We start from the raw sequence: 23,982 nt of genomic DNA on the forward strand, positions 1-23,982 counted from the left end.
TGTATATAGTGTAAACAGTGTTACCAGTTATATTCTCTCTCTGTGCTCGGTGCTATTTTTCCATCTCTTCTGAGATTTATGTGACACTATGATTTCCTAGTACTGTTTTCAGCAGGGATGCATGGATACCATTTTCCAGACAGAGCACCGATCCTGATAAAGTAATACTAGTACATAGTGATTAGTATTAAAGCACTAATATTAAGATGTGCCATGGAACATTTTGCTAAGCTCTATTTATATTGGTTGTTGCTTTGTGCCGATAGCAATGAGCTATGGTGTTTATATTTTATCTGTAATAGCATATGTTAGAGATGCTGACCTGAGTAGCCATTAAAATTGAGCACTAGGTTCCTGTGAATGGTCAGTTCTCGCATGCTCTGCATACACCAGCGTCATGCTGTCTGTTACAGACAATGTTTACGTTTGTCTTGTCTGAATTATAGGGTGATGTAGAAGCTCCTTTTGGTGTTATTTTCACACACCTTTGCTTTCATCATGAAATACAATCGTGAACGTTGTCATTGTGTTGTCTGCTCATTAGCACATCAACAAAACCTAGGTTTACATAGCATCACAAGCGTAGTATTGATATTATGGTGGCAAAACAAAATAATAAATCCAAAAACACAATAACAAATCCAAAAACAACAATTTAGACAAACCGTAAAAGGTAGAATGGAATTCTTACTACTGATTGGAAGAGTCCGTCACTCAGGATGTACAGGAAGTGCGGCATGCTTCAGCAGTAGAAAGTTGATTCGTGTGTGTATGAACGCAGCTCTGCTCTTATAGCATTCCTTACATCATTTTATTTGCAAACTATTCCTACGTTTTCCAGTTTGTCGTTGTGTTTTCTGATTCGTTATTTTGTTTTCCGATTTGCTATTTTGTTACTGGATTTATTTTGTTTTGCACTTCCTGGCCAATGTAGATATGGTACTGAAACAGAATGGTACAACTGAGGACATTCTTCTGGCAATCAAAGAGCAAACGGTGTTCAAACATTGAATCTTCAGTCTTTCTGATAGAACAACATTCAAAGTAGAATCGTTAGAAATGACATGACCTCGGTTTGTCCTTTCTGTAAGACCTCATTTGAAACTCTCCATCCTTTTTACAACTAATCAAGCACTGGAGCAAAAAATTGGTAAATCATTTCAATACGCTGTAAACTTCCATTGTTGTAGGATGTATCCGCTTTTAGGATAACGTTTGTGAATCAGGTAGAGGACAACATGCTCGATGAGGATTAAAGTAAGTGAGGAAGGTTTGTGTTGCTCGATCCATAAAGTCTGGGGTGTGGAAGTGGCACAAACTGATACTGAAGGCATAGCTCATGTATTCATGTACACTGCAGAATGTCCAGAGAGACCAGAACTTTGTTCTAGTGAAGTACTCGTGAATTTGGATAATACGGAAAAGACCGAATGATATGCAACTGACACTGAACTATCATGAAGGAGTTTCAGGAGGCTTTAAGATTTAAAGATCAACCCCCTATACACTTTAGAAGATGTGAAAAGGATTTTGGATGGGATATTTGTTAAACAGTTTAAAGTCCTTTAAAACAATTCAGAGAAATGTGGAACTTGACTTATGTAGTGAAAAGAAGCAATTTCCTTTGACAAAGCGAACTATAAAGAAAAAAAAAAACCCAGTTGAACAACACTTCCTTTTCTATACAGATTTACTGATGATTGATTCTTTTAACATTAATGGTAAAAATGACAGACATAAAAATGGTCTTATCTGTGGCAAAGAAATTGCATGTTGGGTTTTTCTTAAAAAAATGAAACATAAATAATGTGGTTAAATTGGTGTATATTGGGAATGATGGCACATACTGTTGTTTTTTTGTTTCAGAAATGTAGCTAAAATGTTCTCAAACAGAAGAAACAGTTAAAGAAGAGCTCATGTTTAGTTTCATAAGCAACAAATATATTTTTTTTAATTAGGTATAATGGAATGGTACTGGAATTCAACAAGCCCAAATTCAATCGGCTGTGTTCTGTGTAAACTCCTGAAAGATTAGAATCTTCTGGAAATGTGGAGAGTTCGAAATCTTACAATCAGACACTCCAAATGATTCAAAGCCTCTGACAGTAGAGCTAATGCTGCTTCTTTTTCTGTACCAATTTTGTGTCCAAACATTTTATTAGAAAAATCACTGAGTGTTTTATTTATCCAGTTAAATATTCTTCCTACAATTTGCTTTTCTTTACGGTATACAGGTTTCTTATTTTCCAGCAGATTCTCAAAAAACACTTTAGAAAAATGGATCGTTGCAAGAACTTTCTGTACTCGTGGGATGACAGCTACTAATGTGAGCAGTGCAATGTTAATTCAAGTGCTAGAATAAACAATCTGTTCAAGATAATAAAAAAGACAAACTAGATAGAATTTCATCTGATAGATAAATAAGATTCTATGTTGTCAAGGACCTTGAGGAACTGCTACTTGAAAGAAATAGTGAAGGCAACCTTACACCTGCGATTCCACTTTAGATCTCTAATAGACATGGATTCCCCAGCTGTTTTCTTCTTAAATCTAGAATGGTCCACCACACAGCATAAACTGATGTCATGGCCCTGTCTCTACCTTCCCGATGGGAGAGTAAGCAGTAAAAAGAAAGAAAAATCACAGAAATACACAAGCATGTGGTAGGTTTCTCCTCTGCCATCTACACTGTAAAATGCTAAGATACAGACTGCTTCTTCATAGACTTCCTCAGCTGGACCTGGCATCTTTGGAACAAAGATGAAAGCTGAACAGATGAAAAGATGAAATCTCTTGTCTATTATAACCCCAGAACTGGGGAAAAAAATTCCTCTAGATGGCTTGTTCATGATTCTCATGGACCAAGTTGCTTTTGGCACTGATTAAAGATTAGAACATGCATACTACTGTAAATGGTCAAAAGGTTGTGGTCACCTGACCATCACATCCATATGTGGTTCTTCCTCAGACAAGTTTGAAGCACACAATTGTATCAAATGGCAGTATATGCTGTAACATTGCAATTTCACTTCAGTTAAACTAACCAGTTCAAGCATGACAGTGCTTTTGTGTGAGGTTTATGAAGACACGATTTGGAAAGTTTGGAGTGGAAGACTTCAAGTGTCAGTGGAAGTGGAAGACTTGAAGACATCACAGAGCCCTGATCTCAGCTCAGTCAATCTCTTTGGAGAGAAACTGGAACACCGACTGCACCCCAGACCACCTCACCTAATATCAGCACCTGACCTCACTAAGGCTCTTGTATATGAATGAACACAAACCCCCATAATGATGCTAGAAAATATAGTGAAAAGTCTAACCAGAAAAGTGGAGGTTATCAGCTTTTTTATAACAGCAAAAGGGGGGAATATATCTGATAATTATTTGTTTGAAAAGCACTTATTGATGTGGTCAGGTGTCTGTAAACATTTGGCCATGTAGTGTATTATGGATTGGAAAGATATAAACCAGGCTCAGAGTGTATTCTGGGAATAAACTAAGTACTGGGCATACATGATCAAGATTGTGGTTTACAGTAGAAATAATTTTCTTCAGTTTTGTTTTCAATTCCTTTTGCTTTTCATTCACAATTCTCTCTCTCTCTCTCTCTCTCTCTCTCTCACACACCCACACACCTTGTCACCTAACTCAGTGTAAGTTTATTGGCATGGCCACATTATGTTGTGGCAGTTAAATCCATTTCCAGTATAAATTATTTATGCATTAATGACTGTTATAATATGATTATTTAGGATAGCTTTCACATCTGTGCATATAGCATATATATTAGTGCAAACACTTACACAGAATTAGCTAACATTTAATTATTAATTTATTCCTTCTCTCTCTCTCTCTCTCTCTCTCTCTCTCTCTCTCTCTCTCTCTCTCTCTCTCTGTGTGTGTGTGTGTAGCTGTCTTTCACTTTGTCCTTTTTTTAGACTAGCAGTAATAGCCTCTGTATAAAATGATGCTGTTGCTCACCATAAAATCAATTTATGTATTAAAAAATAGATTAAAAGTGTGTAAAATCTAATCACTAATTAATAATACAACACACACACACAGAGCTAGTTTTTCTGTCTATCTGTGTGTGTGTGTGTGTGTGTGTGGGTGTATGTATGTGTGTGTGTAGCTGTCTTTCTCTATGTCCTTTTTTTTTTAGACTAGCAGTAATAGCCTCTGTATAAAATGATGCTGTTGCTGACCATAAAATCAATTTATGTATTAAAAATAGATTAAAAGTGTGTAAAATCTAATCACTAATTGATAAAACAACCAACACACACACACAGGTAATTTTGCAGTCTGTCTGTCTCTCTCTCTCTCTCTCTCTCTCTCTCTCACTCTATGTCAACTTTGCATTTTGCATTAGCATTTCATTCCCTTCATTCTGCCAGTCACAGCTTTACCCCATTCAGCTTCCCCTCCAGTTCAGACGGACTAAAGTGGGCGACTCCAACCTTATTTAAACACATCCGCAGATGTGCATGCACCTGTTTGTGTGTTGACTCTCCTTTATGGCACTGCTGTCACCTTTCATGAGGAGGCTTTGCAGATCTCAGATTAGTTATTACCTCACTGCGATGAGCAATAAATCATTTGACTGTTACATTTTAATTTAGCTTCAGTTTGAACAGTCCTGAAAACCCCCATTAGGCTGCCAAGGAAAGGTGTAGGGGTGATGTCCAATCACTGTGATTGTCTTTGATTCGAAGTGGCGTGAGCAAGCAGGGCCGGCCAATCAGCTCAAGCGTCCTTTTGACTGACGATGATTACGGCCTGTCTGCAAGCAAATCTTTTGCATCCGTCCCCCGGAGTATTTTCGCTCCAGACCATCTCACCTTACTCATATTCAAATGTCAGGCTGCGAGACCATCGGTGACATGCAATTCACTCGCAGCAATTAACGCCAGGCAGGGTCAGGTCATGACAGCAGACACTTCAGCTACTCGCTGAAGCATGGTGGGCCATGAGAATCACTTTAGACATGGCAAATTATGCTGGTAACATGGTTATTTCAGCCTTACAGGACCAGCATTTTACTACAATTCTTTTATAGTGCTAGGCTTTTAATTTGGCTCTATTCAAAGACCTGAAAATAGATTTAATTAGCATGTATATATCATTGCTTGTATTACGATGGAAGAATGAATTTTTTTTTAGTGGGCAAAAAACCCTGAATGCATTGACATAAGTAATGTAATTGACAGGAAAGCAAAGATGGCTTCCTGTTCTGTGCAAGTGTCACGTTTAAATGTCAACATTTCCACAGAGTCCCACATGTGTCCCTTAACCCTCACTGTCTCACTGGTACCTTTGCTAGCTAACCTTCTTACTTATAACTCTGTTGAATGAATAGATCATTGTATATTATAATAAAGTGACAAAATAGACAGTCGCTTAGTGAGAAAATCCTTCAAACCGTGAGGTATTTTCTTTTTGTACCTGCTCCTTTGTACTTGGTATAGACACCACTATTCTAGTACCAGTAGACTATAAATAAATGAAAATGATTCAGTTTAGTCATCCTGTGCAAATCTTGTTCTTAACCTATTAAATGCCCTCCAGAACTCATGTCCCATATGGGTTTGGCTCTGCAGTAGCAGATTGTTAACAGCAAACAAGTTGGTGTGTGTCTGGTTTTGCAACTTTGGTTGTGTGCACACTGATCACTGGCACACTGGTTTTTTAACCATCATTTGCTGGATAATAAATGGTTGGAATTTGCTTAAAAATATGTTTTTTTATTCAGTGCTGAAGATGTCTTGCTCAGACTGATCATTGAAATGATTCTGTCTTTATACACTGGGCTTTAAGATAGAATCATATTTTCTCAAATAGCATAATATTTTAAATGATTATCATTTTTACATAATCAGATACTCTCCTTTCTTAACATAGAGTTCTACAGCACCATAGGCAAAATAATAATAGGAAAAAAATGAAAAAATACAGAATATCATGGTCTAGGATATCATCCTTGTTAAAATCTTCAAAGCGGGTGATGGTGGTGGTGAGAAATGCTTCACAGTGGAAAAAGAAAGAAAGAAATGGGTCTTGTTATACTCTTTGCTGCCAGATTTGTGTAGGTGTTGGCTATACTTGAGAACCATATACATCTAAATACACCTTCAGACAAAATCAGCTGGTACAATTTGTGCTTAGTGCTGTCTTTTATGTAAAATTTGGGATAAAATGTTCTACACTAAAAGCATTGGCTAAGTGGTTAGCATGTTTGCCTCGCACCTGTATTGTTGGGGGTTTGATTATTGCCTCAACCCTGTATGCATCGATGTACTGAAAACTGCAAAACTGTTCCATTAAAGGTTCTGAACCATGTTTCACTTGTGCCACTCGATCTTGATCCACTAAAAATCTTCACACAATACATCTACCTGAACTTGCTACACTTACACATACACAGATGTGAAAATTAGGTTGGACTGACCGGAACAGCCATCAATTGGTTTAGGATGTATCTAAAAGAGAAAAGGGTATTCTGTCACAATTGACAACTATGAATTGGAGTCTATGAATTTCTTCTGTGGCATTCCTCATGGCTCGATCATTGACTCCCTCTTGATTAACCTGTAGATGTTTCCAATGGATCGAACAGAATTTGTCATAATAGCTATGTAGATGACACTCAAACCTACAGAGCAGTTTCAATTATTGACTCCAGCCCTGCAGATGTGATGAGCAGATTGGCTATTGGTCACAACAAGCACAAAACAGAGGTGGTTACATTCAGCTACAATGATGAACAACTTAAGGTTAAAGACGATAAGTGAAATACATTCAGGTCAGCACCTACTGCTCAGCTGTACATACAGATTACATCCGCCATGTTGCCATTGTCATGTGACCTACAGTGTCACAAAAACGTTTCTATTTTGAAAAACTTCAACTGTTTTTTTTTTTTTTTTCCTTGTATAAACTTTTGACACGCCAACAATTTACTCAGGTGGTGTTACACAAGTACAGTTTAACCACAATAAAGCAACATTTAATACCTATAGCACATAAATAGAGCTGACGTGCTGCCTTCTGCAGTTTTGGATTCTGACAACTCTTCCACGCTTGTACTGTTGCCTTATGGGATAGCGCAGTGTGCATTATCTCCATACTGCAGAAAGTCATCGGGGTATTTCTCACCTACTGTTTTATGAATACAGAGAATTTGGACATGCTGCTCCTTTGGTGTACTTCTCTTTTCCCCGACTCTGTAGTAGAGTAGAAGGGATATTCAGACATAAAACTCCAAAGAATCCTGGAGTTTTAGCTGATGCAGTGAAAAAGTGAAACGAAGTGAGCCATCTACAATCAGATGGTTTATGCACAAGGATCTGAGAAAACTTATGTATGAATCTTAGCCATGGATTTATCTCTGGCAGGCTTGATTACTGTAGTGGCCTCTTTACTGGTCTTCCTAGAAACTCCATTAGACATCAGACAGCTGCACCTCATTCAGAACACTGCTGCAAACCCTCACACTAGCTCCCACTCAGCTACAGGACTGACTGCGAAGTATACGTCTGGTGTATAAATTATTATTCTTAGCACAGTCTAAGCGGAGAGAACAGGCGACATTCGAAAACGGTGCCATCTCAGACATAAATCTCAGATTTGTTGGAAATATGCAATTCGTGAATGTATCTGGGATCAGTAGAGTGTGGTCAGTTAACAGTGCCCAGAATTAGGACCAAACATGGCGAAGCAGCTTGATGCTACTCTGCTGAATTTAGCTGGAACAAAGCCCCTAGATACTGTCACAGACTTTGTCCAAATACAAACATGCTAACATGTCTGTTCAGTGGTGCCGTTCCAAATGGCTAAGCAACTTTCGCACTTGAGTGGTCAGTATCCATTTTGTTTACTTTATAAATAGAAGAAAACAGGATGCTGATCAGGATAATAATCAATAATGGTGTGGTGTAATGTGAAATAAACAGAAGTTGATTATTTTCCAGTAAAAATACATCCTGATGAGATTTATTTCTCTTATATCACAGCAATATGCCATTTTTTTCTTATTATTTCAGATTTAAAATTCCAATTTTTATTGATCACATAGGCAATCATACAAGGTACGAGATTTATTTATTTATTTATTTATTTATTTATTTATTTATTTATTTATTTATTTATTTATTTATATTTTTGTGTTGAATAAAAATCTACAACTAGCATTACCTTAGAAAAGCAATCAAATAGAACACGGTCAAAATGAGGATTTTAAAAACATTAAAATCGAATACAGTACAATTAAATAAAATGAAAGAAGATAAAGTGTAGTTGTGCAGGAGGATAGCAAATGAAATAAAGTGGCATTAGGTGTACTTTGGATTTTTCTAAATATCACAAACAACCCCAAGACAAAATATATATTGGGGAAAAAATCAGCATATAAAAATAATGATAGTTACTGATGAAAAATAATGGTATGAATAAAAATAGAGGGTGACTGTTGTGAAAAACAATTATGAATAAAGTGCATATGTGTAATTAAGTGGAGTTTGGTGCATAAAACGTAAAGAAATGTAAAGTGTGCTGTGTAAAGAGTCATTTGAGGTACTGAATAATTGCTGGATTACTGATTGACACTTGTGTCCATTACTGGATGATGCATTTCTATCCATTTACAGTAACGTCAATCAAATTAGTTCCTGTTTTCACTGTTCATTTTTTTAGCTTATAAATGATTCATTTATATATTTTTAAGTTATAAAAAATTCAAGATTTTGAGGCAAAGCACTTTCCTTGGGAAACCTATAGCTTATCAGTTACAGCTTCACCTTTGACTGTGACTAAGCACTTGACACTGGAGACTCCTTCCAAAATCGAGAATAATGACTTCTCCCATCACCATATCCACAATTACACATATTTAAATCGATATATATATATATATGGATCATCATCTTTTCATTTTTCTATTTGTGTAAAGCATTGAATTGTCTGTTATACAAAGATGTACGCAAACTTGCCTTATATGTTGTTTCATACCTGATTTTTAAGTATATCGCTGTTATCGTTCAGGGATGACAATGAAATTAATAGGAAAAGTTATAGAAGTGAGGAATTTATCAATATCATGTGATTAGAATTTACTTAGAAGGTCCTGTCTAGTCTGTGATCCTAACTAGGGTCAATTAGCTGTGCATTTCAGCTTTGTATTTGTTTCTATAATTTTTTAGCAAGTTCTCATAATAGTAGTTCAGTGGTTAAGATATTGGACTCAAATGGTCATATCCCAGTATTGCCAAGCTGCCACTGCTGGATGCTTAACTGCTCAGCTGATTGTATAAATGAGATAAATGTAAGCCATTCTAAATAAGGCTGATAATTAATCCTTGTTAAGTCTGGACCTGTTTGAGGGGTGAAATCATTTCCTTAAACAAAATCATACATTTTGTTTAAATAGGGTTCTAACATACCTTGATTGTTTTATGTTGGCAAGTGCCATTTTACACTTCAGAGAGTGACCTCCTTAGATTGAGGCTTGTCAAAGGATAAGCAGATGTTTCATATATTCTATCTATACTGAAAAGTTTTGAGAGGAAAGACATGGATGAATTTAATCCAGGGGAATCGAGAGAATGCATTAAACCGAGTCAGCTTTGCAATTAACAGAGCTGATTTAAGGACAAGAAGATGAATCGATCGTTCGTTGAGCTTTGAATCGTCCTTCTTTTCTGCTGATGAGAGGGATGATGGACAAAACAGTGAAATAGTCTGTGAGGAAGTTTGACACTGAGAAGCAGGAAAGGAAACAACACAAGCTTTTCCTGCTTATTGCTGTACACAGGATGTCCATAGATATTGAGGTTCAAAGGCCAGGTGCCTTTGAGATGATAAATACCCATACTGCCTTCTGGGGCATGGAGAAGTGTAGAGAGCTTCAATAACTTATAGATACATTCTCTCTCATCTCTCATCTCTCTCTCTCTCTCTCTCTCTCTCTCTCTCTCTCTTTGACAGTACTTTACTGCAACAAAAGTTATTGCCAAAACAAATATTACAGGAGAATAGAAGGTTAATTACAGGTTAATTCAATCAAGGTAAATAAAATAGCTATTGATCATAAACAGCAAGTAGCCAATATCCTGAATATGGGATTAGCCTCCAAAAAAATGATGTATATTTATAAAACTTCACTGACTGTCCCTAAGGCCGGTTGCAGCATATTTTTGTGCTGGTACAGTAATTTTATGTTTCTCTCGTGGTATACATAATGAACGATCACTGTCAATTTGCTCCTCAAGGTCAGGCAGTATACTATTTATTTATATTTTTGCAGTGGAATAGCTGTGGATGACCTTGAAAGAAAGAAAGTGTAAGATGGCAAGAGAGAGAGAAAGAGACAGAGAGAGAGAGAGAGAGAGAGAGAGAGAGAGAGAGAGAAGGAAACAAAGAAACTTGCTAAACAGTCAAGCACAAGTTGCAACACTTAAGCTCTTGTCATTCCTTTATAGTTATGTCATATCAAACTAGATGGACATATGTTACAGAAATTGCTCTGTGTGGTATATATTTAAATATAAAGGAAAAAAGAACCTATTTCCTCTGTCTCTCTCTCTCTCTCACTCTCTCTCTCTCCTCTACCTATTTCGGCAAAGCATTTCTTTTTGTGATGAACGTTCCTGATTCTATTATTGCCAGAGTAAATAACATGAAGGAAAGAACAAAGTTAGTAACAAAGGTATTAATCATAAACAAAGAGCAAGAGAAGACAAAAAGGAACAATTATTTTAAAAGCGTCGCAGCCTGACTGTGACAGCAGGCCACAAATCTGACTGCTGGCTGCTTCCCAAAATGGATGGCAGTCTATCGCTGTCGCTCCACTCTTTCCTGTTTTCATAGCTTTCTTGGTATGACTAGCACAGATACAACATTTCCCAGTCAGAAGAAAGATGCTTATGTAAATGGATTACTAATGACAATAATATGTTTATTCAGTGTCAAAGAACCGAAATTTGTTCACAGAAGTTTGAATATTTATTCATGTCTCTCTCTCTCTCTCTCTCTCTCTCTCTCTCTCTCTCTCTCAACCTATTTATATGTTTGTTTGATTTACTTTATTTTCACCTTAAAGAAAAGTTGCATGTTTTTCTCACTTCTGACGAATTGAATCAACACTTTTTTTATTCAGCAACGTATTTTCCCCTTCTTATTCTTGTCCTTCTTTTGTTCCCTCCCTCCTTCCTTCCTTCCTTCCTTCCTTCCTTTAATTAATTCATTTTTTGTGCTTTCTGTAGAGGTCAGAAGGCATGCTGTATACTGCAGCTAATTCATGTCAGTGGCTAATGCTCTCCAACAATCCAAGAACTACTAAACTTTCTAGACCTCTCTCTCTCACACACTCTTGTCTCTCACTCCATTTGCAATCTCTCCTGGCAAGTGAATGCTCATCTCTGACCATTTCTTTGAGCGATGATCTCACCATTCAGAGCAGCATCCAAACACACACACACACACACACAGCACCAATCAGAATTATGAGCATCAGATGATTGGTGTTAATTATCACACTTTTCTGCTGTTGCATATGCGATTATCTCAAGCTGCGTGTTTCCTCCTTGTGTAGGTCAACCTGTCATAACTCGCATGACTGATCTTTACCTGATTAATCACGAGCACTGTGTTAGGCCTCAAATGCTGCAGGTGTACTGAATAAGCCTTAATAGTACTTTAAACATGAAGAAGAAGAAGAAAAAACGTGTATATGAGCTGTGTTGCACTGAGTAGAGATGGCAAGGCCATTATTTTCCATCTTGTGCTTCCTCTTCCGTGCGCGTTCAATTGGCAAAGCAAATATGTTTTTAACATACACCATTAATCATACTGAAATCGGCTTGAACACATATTTCTTCACATTTCCCCGGTCAGCTCATGCATCATATGGAGATGGAGACAATAGAAGATAGTCATTTGCAAGAGGTAGGAATAGTGTCAGGTTTGAGTCAGAGGGCTTCTCTGCTGGGAAACAGGTCAGATAAACATCATTACACAGGTTTGGGTTGTCAATTTAAGCTTTAAGATCAAGGTTATGACGGGATAAAAAAAAAAGTCACAATCTGATCTTAAAGTTGTCACAGTGATGATCTCAGAAATATAGGAGTAGATATAGGAGTGTGATGATGCATTAATACATCAGTTTGATTTATGTTGATTTATAACACAGTAATATTGAATTATTGTATCTGATTGGTCATAAGGTGCTGATTAATGTACTTCTGTTATAAAATCACGGATTCATAAAAACATTCACAAAGCCTAATAAATAAATAAATAAATAAATAAATAAATAAAACATGCTCCTATTTAACAAAGAAATATCATATCATTGTGGATATTGTGAAGTTTCTGTGAGGAGATTATTATGTAAGTATCAGCAGTCTGAAGTTTGCTGCCTTGGGAAACTCCGAGGTATCCAGAGATTTTTGATTATGTTTTTTATGTTTTTGGGTAACATGACAAGCTGCTGAGGGAGCAGTTGATTATAGCTGCTCTAGTTATAAGAGGAGCTAACTTTTCTTATGGATGTTCTACAATATTACAAGTAACTCTAAATGGTTAATAAACAGTTTATTATTATATAGGGATAATATTAACTGTAAATATTACTGACTGCGGTAGTACAGATTGATTTTTGGAACATAATCCAGCTATGCAACTATTAGGTTCATTATTTAAATGTGTAAAATAATAGCGATTTAAATAAATACACATATTGTATGATATCAGAGGAAAGCAGAGACTTTTCTGATTGCTGCATTGCAGAAAACATAAATGGTAGTTTGGGGTTTAAGGTGACTCAAAACAATGGAGCAGGTCAAGACAAGACTTGTCTTTGTTATAGTCTGCTGCAGTTCAAAATGGGTTCATACAGTATATGACAGTGAATCATTACAGCAGTGTCCAATCTCCAGGATTACAGACACAGCCTGCTTCTCTGCTTGAGTCTGCATCAGTGTCGGCTTGTTTGTTGTTCTGTCATTCTGTCTTATTAACTAGATCCTGTCATGTTTCTTTCTGCTCTTCTCTGCCTTTTTCCTGCGGCATACAGGGCCCGAATGTCTGAGCTGACGATTAAAAAGGCTTTAGTGTATCAGTTTCTGGTAATAAGCTGATGTCCTTTTGACAAATTTGACCAAATTATGTTTAGCAACATTCATAACAAGAGTTTGTGAAATAATAAAAATGAAGAAAGAAAGAAAAAACAGAAGTGCCACTGTGGAGAAAGAAAAAAATGGCACTCTTTGTTATAAACATATGTGTGTTATATGTGATTAATATATTCTTGACTAATAGGATTCAGAACCAAGTTAAGAAAATCTTGAATTGAAAGAATAAACCACGACAAGGTGTGCTTTTTCAGGAAAATAATCAACAGTTCCCTGTGCGATGGCCACCATGAAGTAAAAGCAGGATGCGAATGCAAAAACTCGCATGTTATCTTTCGAGGACTTTCCAAATCTCATCAAGACAAATATAGGCAATGCCAGAAAGGACAAATTCATAATTATAAAGCAGAGAAGGCTCAAGAGTCAAAAACAGGAAATACTGAAACAAAGGGTGTGTCTTAATCAGGTCTTTAGTTCAGTAGCCAGGGCACTGATCAGAATGGCGGCCATTTTAACCTCCTCAGACCTGAGCTTGCATTTTAGATTTCTTCTACCTATAGTCCCACAATGCACCACAAAAAACAGGGATCATCAATGCTCACTTAACGGAAATGTCACATTTACTGAAGCCTCTCAGCTGGAAAAAAATTGGTGGAGATTCAAGCCAACTGTGTCGACAAATGTAGGTACTAGGTAGCTCTCAAAAGATTACTTACGTTAGTGATTTTTAACTTTATTTGACATTCTGCATACGGTTTGATTGACTTATAAGTGTTTAACGATTTTCTAAAAATTATCTAGCTAGCCTGCAATCTTTCCTGGAGCACAGAAATTATTTTTCCTCTTGTAATTTAAACATCATTATATATCGGTCCTGCTTGTTGTTAATAATCGACAGTGGTGACAGTTTACAACACGACAATGTAGACAACTAAAGTAGATAAGGAGCCAGGGTTCTTATCGGTATCCAGTCTTGTGTACATGATATGATTCACAAGCTAGGGAGCTAGGTAACGGATTGAGACACACCGTAAAAAAGTCTCTAAATTAATATAAATGCACAATAAGAATTAAGAAACGAATTAGAGACAAATCTACAGAAGGGTATAAATAGCCAAACTAATCAAGCTGTAAATGGAGATCAGACAAACACAATCAGGAAATAAACCAATTACTAAACAGAGACGGAAACAGGAAAACCAAAACATGTCATAATAAGAGCACGAGTTGAGCTGCTCATCAGGTAGCTAGGGGATTTGTCAAAGGTTTCTGTTACCACCACATCGTTGACTATTTTTCAATAACGCTACATCCAAAAATGTTTTGTGTCACAGGTTTAAATGTTAGTTCCTGTTATCCTTTACATTATAGCAGGTATTCATCTCTCTCTTTCTCCATCTCACATAAAGTTAGTAAGGCACTGGAGACTCCTTCCAAAAGATATTCAATAAGCATCTCCTCACAGAAAATATTTTATATCAGTCCTTATCCATTTTTAAATCCATTTATGTGGAGCCTCTGTCTTACAAGTCCCTGTGAAAGATGTTACCACAGAAGGCATTAAAAAAATGAGCATATTAATATCATCCTTGCAGCTGAAACTATTGTCAGAGCTGCTGTTAAAGAAAATGTATTTTCTTTAACCTCCTGATCTGAATCAAGCTATGTGGTATATAATAATGTTTAATATATGACTAACTAAAAGCAGTTCCTAATAGAAGACTCAGACTGTTTGACCCAAATATATTGCAGTTTTTTATTTATTGTTTTTTTTTGTGTTTGTGCAATTTCTTGCAATTTTGCTATTTCTGACAGTTTCCTCTCTTCTCCCTGTCAGTCTCTGTTGCTCATTCTGACTCTCTCTCTCGTCTCTCTATCTCTCTCTTTCTGTCGCTCTGTCTCTCTTTAACTCTGTCTTTTACTCTCTCTCACTTATTTTGTGTCTGTCTTTCTCTCTCTGTGTCTCTCTGTCGCTGTCTTTTTTTACTCTCTCTCTCTGTCTTCTTTTACACCCTCTCTCAATTACTTTGCCTGTCTTTCTGTCTTTCACCCTTTCTCTCTCTCTCTGTCTCTGACTCTCTCCCTCTGTCTTTTTTTACTCTCTCTCTCTCTCTCTCTCTCTCTCTCTCTCTCTCTCTCTCTCTCTTTCTCTGTCTTCTTTTGCTCTCTCTCTCACTTACTTTGTCTCTGTCTTTCACCCTTTCTCTCTCTCTCTGTTTCTGACTCTTTCCCTCTGTCTTTTTTTTACTCTCTCTCTCTCTCTCTCTCTCTCTCTCTCTCTCTCTCTCTGTCTTCTTTTACTCCCTCTCTCACTTACTTTGTCTCTGTCTTTCACCCTTTCTCTCTCTCTCTGTCTCTGACTCTCTCCCTCTGTCTTTTTCTTACTCTCTCTCTCTCTCTCTCTCTCTCTCTCTCTCTCTGTCTTCTTTTACTCTCTCTCTCACTTACTTTGTCTCTGTCTTTCTGTCTTTCACCCTTTCTCTCTCTCTCTGTTTCTGACACTCTCCCTCTGTCTTTTTTTTACTCTCTCTCTCTCTCTCTCTCTCTCTCTCTCTCTCTCTCTTTCTAACTCTGTCTTCTTTTACTCCCTCTCTCACTTACTTTGTCTCTGTCTTTCTGTCTTTCACTCTTTGCCTCTCTCTCTGTCTCTCTCTCTCTCTCTCTCTCTCTCTCTCTTTCTCTCTCTTTCTCTCAAGTGGAGGGGCAGTGGTTGGATTGGGCTCCTTGGTCTCGTTGTTCAGTATCATGTGGAACTGGCACTCAACAAAGGCAGCGGCGCTGCAGTGTGTCTGTACACGGCTGGGCCGAGTGTAAAGGTCCGCACTCAGAAACGAGGGAGTGCACTAACAAGCCTTGTGATGGTACGTCACAAACACACCATTTCTTCTAGATGTGATCGTAGCTTTATATAGCTGATCAAAATGCTCATATCTTATGGGCATGCTAAACAGTCTGCTTTTTTTTTTTATCAATCTTTTATCTGCTTATCTTTTATCTGCTCTTTTTTTTAGCAAAGAGCTGAAACATCTGTGTGCTTTACCAACAAGAACGCTCTCTTTTTCATACTTGGCTTATTAATCCATAATAAATAAATAAATAAAAAATCACTGAGCAACCCTAAGCAAAAAAATTTCTGAAGCAAGAGCTTTAATTTTTCAGAAGATTACCTCATATAAAAACATATTTGTTGGAATATTTTCTTTTTATTTCATGGAGACCCATTTCATATGGCGATCAATGGTTTAAGAAGAGGAAGAACAAGAAGAAGAAAAATATGTTTCAATGACTTCTACTAGATCACAAGTAATTGTGGATCAGAAATAGTAGGTCGCTATGAATTGTATTCAGTGACAATTTCAAGATGGATGGATGGATGGATGGATGATTTGGTTCCATATATATATATCTGTTTACTATTTATATATATTTACAATCTACAACATATTACAAAACCTAGACTCTCTTGACTTCTAAAAACACACACTTTTAATAATTTAACACACACACACACCTTAAACTCCCTCATAATTTACGCAGCTTCATTCCAGCCATTTTAACCGTCACACTCATAAGCTTTTCTATTTGCTTGTTTTGTCTGACAGGTTCAGTTAATGTTTTGTCTCTTGATTTTCTGTTTAGTCTAACCCTGTGTACACCTGTTTGCTCATCTCCTGATTGCCTGCATGCTTCTGGTTTTGATTATTGCTAATCCCTTTGCCTTCTTCTCCTTGTTTTAGAGGGAAAAAAACTCATCAGTTTGTTGAGAGAGAGTTCTATGCTGGAAGCATGGATACTGCAGGTTTTAATGATTTCCATCAGGCACTTACAGATCAGGCTCATGATTTGATTTATTCTTTTTTTCTTTTTTTCCCAGTGCACAATGTGGCACGGTTTGGTTTTGTGACAAATCTGAACCATGGGTTGTCTGTATCCTGGCTTTTCCCCTGTATCCCATTTTTTTGTGAACGTAAGCTGTGTTAAAGTGGCGACAAGGCAGAAGTAGTCAACTATTACTAAAAACCCATGCACATACATCTACATAAACATATATCAATAAGCAAATATTGCTGGAGCTAAATACATTCAAATGAATCTGAACCAGAAGACAGTTTTTGGAAACACTGGATTAAGTCAGCCCGAAAAGCGGCAACAGTGCCTCACAGAAATTCACGACACTGCTGAAAATTGCTGTATTTATGTCCAGCGAATGTTAAGTCTGCACTATTTTAAGCAGAACTCAAACGTCCTCAGCTCAGCTCACACATTACAATTCAGCATGCTTTGGCACGCTTTGCTTGGCAGTGGAAATAATGACAAAATCCGAGTTCATGTCTAATCTACATACACCTTGTCTCATCATCTTAAGGAAAAGTGTCACTTTTGTACTTATTCATTCATTTACCCTGTTCATCTGTCAGGAGGTGGGAACTGGGGAGCATGGAACCAGTGGAGTCTGTGCTCGAAGACATGCGATTCAGGCTGGCAGCGCCGCTTTCGGATGTGTGAAGGCACAGGAGTCCAGAATTACCCCTGCGATGGCACCGGGGAGGAAGTGCGCTCCTGCAACGACAAGAAGTGCCCAGGTGTGTGTGTGTGTTCCCCTTTTCTCAAGCAGATCAAACATGTGTCCTTCACTCATTCTGCATTTCTATAATCAGATTGCATTTCATCTTTCTTCTTTTTCCCCTCCTCTTTTCTCCTTTCTCTCTGGGCATCTGTCTTTTTCTTTTGCTTCCATCTTTCCATCTAACCCAGCATCTGTTTTTCCCCTTCCTCCCTTACTTGCATGCTCTCTGTTTGTCTGGGTGTCTTGCTTTTCCTTCCTGCTTGTCTATCTTGTGCACCTGTAGGTCTCTCTCTCTCTCTCTCTTCCCATTTGACAGTCTGCCTTCTGTTTCCTCCTCTGCCTTATTTTCCCCTCTCTCTCCTTCAGCAGAGCCATGTCCTCCCATGTGATTTGTCAGAGCAGCACAGCAAACAGCAGATTTTAATAAGCGGCTCTTTGACTGTAGCTTTGGGAGGCTATAGATTAAATAAATGTCAGGCATCGCTGCAGTGCTTATATCAGGACTTTGATAGCACTGCGCCAGTGCCTTAAAGACAAAGATCTGTCCAAGAACTTTGTGGGAAGACATAAATTTTAAACCTTTTTGTGAAACTCTGCCACCACATTTTTTGTACTCTGTTTTAATGCTGTTTAAAGACCAAGAAAAGCAGTTTGATGTGGTGGCTGAAGACAGCTTAAAGTAATTTAATTGCTTTCAATAGATAATTTACAATATCATAGTGTCCTTCAGAATTACTGGTGTTCGTCATGAAAATGAGCAAAAAAAAAAAAAAAGAATTCATGAAAAGAATATCACATGACATTAGTGATATTTTAGCATTAGAAAGGATTCTTAAACGTTTTGTCTGTACAGCATTGGATTGGGCTTTTGAAATGATCTAACAATTAATATTAGAGGTGTTAATGTTTTTCGAGAGAACTTTTTCTTTAAACAGTTTCCTTGTGTTTATGAGAATTTTTTTTATTTTTTTTTAAATTATCTACATTATTAATTTTGCCTTGTTTTTTTCCCCTCCCTATTGTGTATAATGGTGGAATAACATGAAATGTGTTATTATGTGATAATCATAAAGCATTACAACTGTAATGACTTTTTAAACCAGTGTTTTTGTATAAGAAAAAATATCTGGATTTAATAATTACATTAATATTAAAAGCCGTCGTAAACAACGTTGCTTGTTTAAATGTTTGTTCTATAAAAAGAAGGCCACCATTCAGGTCAAAAAAGTGCAGATACACAATGTGAGAATCTGTACAGTAAAGAAAGTACAAAAAACTGATCTAGTCATATGTGCAAGAATAGACAGACATGCTAGATGGACTGAAGACAAATGAGAAAAAGACATGTCTTATAATCTCATATTACTTATCTTATATAACTTATAATACCACAGAATCTTACATGTGTGTGTTTTCGCATGTGTTGTCTACAGCACCTCATGAGATATGCAAGGATGAGTACCAAGGTTTAATGACGTGGAAGAGAGCTTCAGCTGGAGAGACGGTCTACAACAAATGTCCAACAAATGCCACTGGTGAGTGAGTCATTGTCCCAGACACCCTGAGAACAGGTCTCACAACGCATTTACGTTTATCCAAGCTGAACTACACTGTTCCCAGAATGTTTTCATTAGAGGGATTGGGATTGGGCTGGGGGAGGGAGGTACTGGTGAAACTTTTAGTGCAGGTGAATGAAGGTGGTCCTGAGGCTGATGAGGCTGAGTAACAAAAACTACTCTAATGTTAGCTAAAAGTCTCTTCAGTCCATCAACACTCCACAATTAAACATCTTAGTTCCCACAGCCTCCTCAGTAAAGTCCATAAAACATTACATAACAGTTAATGAATCAATATTATTTTACAATAACATGCTTTGATTTGATATGCCACATGAATTGGCTTCAGATTTTCTTACCCATGCTGTAAGGCTATGAGTTTGAAATCCTGTAGTTCTCCACTTCATGACTGTTTACAGGTTACAGTAAATGCTCACAAACATGCAAATAATAAAAAGTTACACGTACTAAACCGACTCCTAAAAAACCGATGTGCTAGTTTCATGTCCTGAAAGATTTTTGTGATCAGTAAAACACACAATGAAACCCCATCAGTGATGCAATTATTCATTTCCTAAAGCTCACCACAGGCAATCACCTCCTGACTACTGCCAAAATAAGATGATTTGAGTGCAATTAATTTTGGAGCTTGTTATGGATTAGAAGCTCAGTATGTGTTGTGAGCTGCACGGCATATCATGAGGGTGAAATATATGCTTATAAAACCCATATATGGCCAAAAGTACAGTCTAAAACTTGAGTTCAGATTAAGTTAAAACAGTGATAAAAGTGATTTTTATCATGCATTAGCAAAAGGCCAAACAGTGATTTTATTTATTTATTTATTTATTTATTTATTTATTTATTTATTTATTTATTTATTTATTCATTCATTATGATTTCCTTATCTGAAATGGAAATATGACTGATTATGGGGTTTGCCTTTGATTTATCAATTGTTTGTTTTTGTTATTTTTAATCCACTTTTTTTATTTTTAATATTTGTAATGTCACAATTATTATTCAGTATTATTAGTATTATTCATACAATAGAGAAAAACAATTTGAACAATTTAAATATTAATATTTAGAATTAATATCTGAACTTGAATGACATCCACGATGAAAATCTTGAGTTGAGTTACTACTTTTAATCAATTTATGCACAGTAAGACTTAGCAAACAGACAGCTTCTAATTTCATTTAAAAGTAAAGTAAATACAGCACTAAGCTGACTCGCTAAACCCAAATATTTCAGTATGGACACATTTAATGTGTATCAGGGTATTTATGTGGTTTTATAAATGCCACCTGATATTGACTTATATCTTTTATGTGGTTTGCATTGTACCATTTTTTTTCAGCCAAGAAGAACAAACTTTTTTGTAGTAAAAACCATGGAATATAACTTTGAAAAATGGTATTTGACCTAATAAATTTCATTTCTGGTCCATAACTAAAATAAAAGCACTTTTTAGTAGTAGACTTGGATTTCAGGACAATATAATTTATATGGAAGCAGGCCGAAGGCCTCCACTGATTTATATGTAATAAAAACAGTCCTAATAAATGACGCCTTTGAAGCATGAGCTCTAAACACAGTGGTAAACACAGTCACCTCTAGAGACTAACAATCCTCCACAATAAGGTGGAAAATACCAAAAAAGTCCTACAGGCAGGTGAGTTATCATAGTTTTCACCTATGAGACTTTGCTTCTTGTCTTCCTGCTGCTCAGTGTGTGAATGGAGCATTGGGTTTTGCACAGGATGCTAAATATCAGTCTCAGTGTTAGGCTGATGGGCGAGCGCACAGTCATGGCCCATTGCACAGAAGCAGCATGATGCAAGTTTGAGTAAATGTGGTTTAGCAGCATGATTTTCTCTGTGATGTTTACCAGAGGCATTTTTGGACCAGTTTGAATTCTAGTCTGTTTATTATTCGACAGGCTTTCTAAAACTGATCAGTTTATTTTTTATTTTATTTTTTCCATCTTGTGTAACAGAGATGAAACATTTGGGTCTTGCTTCTTTCTGCTGATTCTCTACAGGATCTGCTAGTCGTCGATGTTTGCTGGACGCTAATGGAGTTGCTTACTGGGGTCCTCCGAGCTTCGCCCGATGCATCTCACTTGAATATAGATATTTACATTTATCTGTAAGTAACATATTTTTTTATGAATTGTATGAAAATATTTTCACACATATCGGATCTGATGTGGGATCTCTGCATGTGAAAGGGTCGGTGTATGTTACATTCATTCAGCCTAATTCAAGTCAATTGACTTGAACATATTGTTTGCAGAAAACATTATTAATGCAACATACATGGATCAGAAGCTTTTTGGTGTTGAAAACATGTAATGGTAGCTAGAAATAAATGGATGGATGGGTGGGTGGGTGGTTGGATGGATGGATAAAAGAATGAATGACGGAATATTACAATTATATTGCTCTAAATCTAAGTTTCAGAATCTGTTGAAATCATACTTTCAGCTTCTCCTTCTCCTCATGTGTCATCATGTCCAGCTTCTTCATCTCTTCCTTTTCTTTCTCGTCTTATTCCTGTGAGCACAAAGAACTATATCACTGATTGATTCACCATTTGTGTTGCACGTGACATTTATCACTTCTGATTGTTGAACTCTGGCCTTTTCTCTGCTCTAATTAAGCAATTATTTATTTATCTATCTATTAATTTCTTTATTTCATTTTTGAGTTATTTAATTATTTTTAATGAAGCTAGCCCGAAGGGGTCAGCGATTTTTTCCTAACCATGATTAAATCAGGCTGATTACACTGTTAACCTGTTCACTAACCCTTCATTATAATCACATAACGTTTGCCTCGTCCTGATTGCTATTGTCTTGGACCCACAAGAATATCATTAGTCAATCGATGACTGCTCCATCCTTTTTGGACTATAAACAAGTAATCAGTGAGAGGAGAACCTGGCCTGTTCTTCAGCGAGTTTGTGATTGGGTTTACTGTAGCGGATGCCAATTCTCCCAAACAGCATACACTTTGCTCCAAATGTGGATCAATGGGGTCAATTTACTTTCAAAGCTTCAATCTGTGTTTTTCCACTTGGGGGCTGAGTTTGAATAGAGTTTACTCATTAGCACTGAGCAATGACATTAGCAGAGGAGTTCTGTCATTAGCATTGAGCATATTATCTGCCTGTTTGCGAACATTAGGGCTGGGTGATATCTAAAATTACCCAGATATTTCCTTATTAAAATATTGTAATTATCTGTAATATCACAAACCCCTTCCCTGAGTGCAGGATTTGTTTTATTTTTTTATTCTCACATAATTTTATTATTATTATTATTATTATTATTATTATTATTATTATTATTATTATTATTATTATATTTACTTATTAAATAAATAAGTAAAATAAAATATCAAATATTCATCTGTTAATATTTATTTATTTATTCTAAATTATCTGAAATATTTTGTAGAACTTCTGGATATGATTTGTCTAAAAAGTTCTATATTTATTGAAAAATCTTTATATTTTTATCCTGTATCATTCTACTGTTTTATCATTCTATTTTGTTTCTACTAATTAATTCTGCTTATATTTTTAAAATAGTGTACACAACTTATGTTCAGGAATGTCTGGTCACATTTTTTCCCCCCATCTCATGACCTTCATCTCCTATTAACCTGCACTCTTACTCATACTTGAACACACACAGGATCATCCATAAGAACTGTTCATATGGCAAGTGACTGAGATGAAGATAAAACCTAATGAGTCATTTTAATACAGATGGCTTTAGGCAATGAGACATTCCCTTCTAAATAAATTAAATAAATAAATAGATTTAAACGGATCTATTGTGTAATGCAAGGATTTCTCATCTCCTCTTTCTTCTCCACAGTTACGAGAGCATCTTGCGAAGGGTCAGAGGACCCTGGCAGGGGAGGGCATGTCTCAGATCGTGAGGAGTCTCCTGGAGTTAATGTCCCGCCACAGCTATTATAGCGGTGACCTCTTATTCTCCGTGGAGATTCTCCGAAATGTGACGGACACCTTCAAGCGAGCAACCTACATCCCAGCTCCCGACGACGTGCAGGTGGACTACACACACACACACACACATTCAAGCACACTTGCATCTTGGTGGTCCTTTCATGTACTCACTCATTCCTGGTTTGTTTGTTTTGCAGAAATTTTTCCAGATAGTCAGCTTAATGCTGGACATGGACAATCTTCAGAAATGGGAAGATGCTCACCAGGTAACGTCCAACTCTCTATAAATACCTGTGTGCGTACCCATGTACACCCTGCTGAAAATGAGCATCACTGTGTCCCTTTAATTTCCTTCTTGGGTTACTAAAATCACTACTGCGAACACAGAATGAATAAATGAGCGCTGAATTAAACTTAATTCATACATGCAGAGCCTCGCTGCTGTGTAATGAGACATACATTCAAGACTGTGTTCTTAACCACCATCTGGATTCTTAACCTTATACAGTTTATACTTAATTTCATAACAATGACTATATCTACATCTCACAAACAAGACTTAAACATTTCTTTATTTTTGAAAATGTGGCACGTCAAGAGTCATTTATCAAACTGGATATGAATGAATTTGTTCATAAACCGTTTACAAAAGCATTGAAACAAGAAATGTGTTATTTATTTCAATCTATTTAGAAGGGAAAAAAAAAAAGATTTATATCCTATGAGAGTTTGTTTGAAATCTACGTA

General features: G+C 36.6%; 1 protein-coding gene across 15 annotated transcripts in view; it reads left to right on the forward strand.

Annotated features, from left to right (window-relative positions):
* The window catches only part of adgrb2 (adhesion G protein-coupled receptor B2), a 389,817-nt gene that overhangs the window by 202,208 nt on the left and 163,627 nt on the right, over nucleotides 1-23,982 (forward strand). For 12 of the 15 annotated variants that reach the window (XM_058404654.1, XM_058404659.1, XM_058404647.1 and 9 more), the window contains 6 exons: nucleotides 15,824-15,988; nucleotides 17,546-17,710; nucleotides 19,128-19,229; nucleotides 21,299-21,405; nucleotides 23,144-23,338; nucleotides 23,433-23,501. In XM_058404654.1, coding sequence (XP_058260637.1) covers nucleotides 15,824-15,988; nucleotides 17,546-17,710; nucleotides 19,128-19,229; nucleotides 21,299-21,405; nucleotides 23,144-23,338; nucleotides 23,433-23,501 — 803 coding nt within the window. The remainder of the gene's footprint in view (nucleotides 1-15,823; nucleotides 15,989-17,545; nucleotides 17,711-19,127; nucleotides 19,230-21,298; nucleotides 21,406-23,143; nucleotides 23,339-23,432; nucleotides 23,502-23,982) is intronic. The other 3 variants (XM_058404646.1, XM_058404657.1, XM_058404656.1) reach the window with 1 other exon arrangement.

The sequence above is a fragment of the Hemibagrus wyckioides genome, linkage group LG12 (genome assembly GCF_019097595.1).
Source record: "Hemibagrus wyckioides isolate EC202008001 linkage group LG12, SWU_Hwy_1.0, whole genome shotgun sequence".
NCBI classification, from domain to species: Eukaryota; Metazoa; Chordata; class Actinopteri; order Siluriformes; family Bagridae; genus Hemibagrus; species Hemibagrus wyckioides.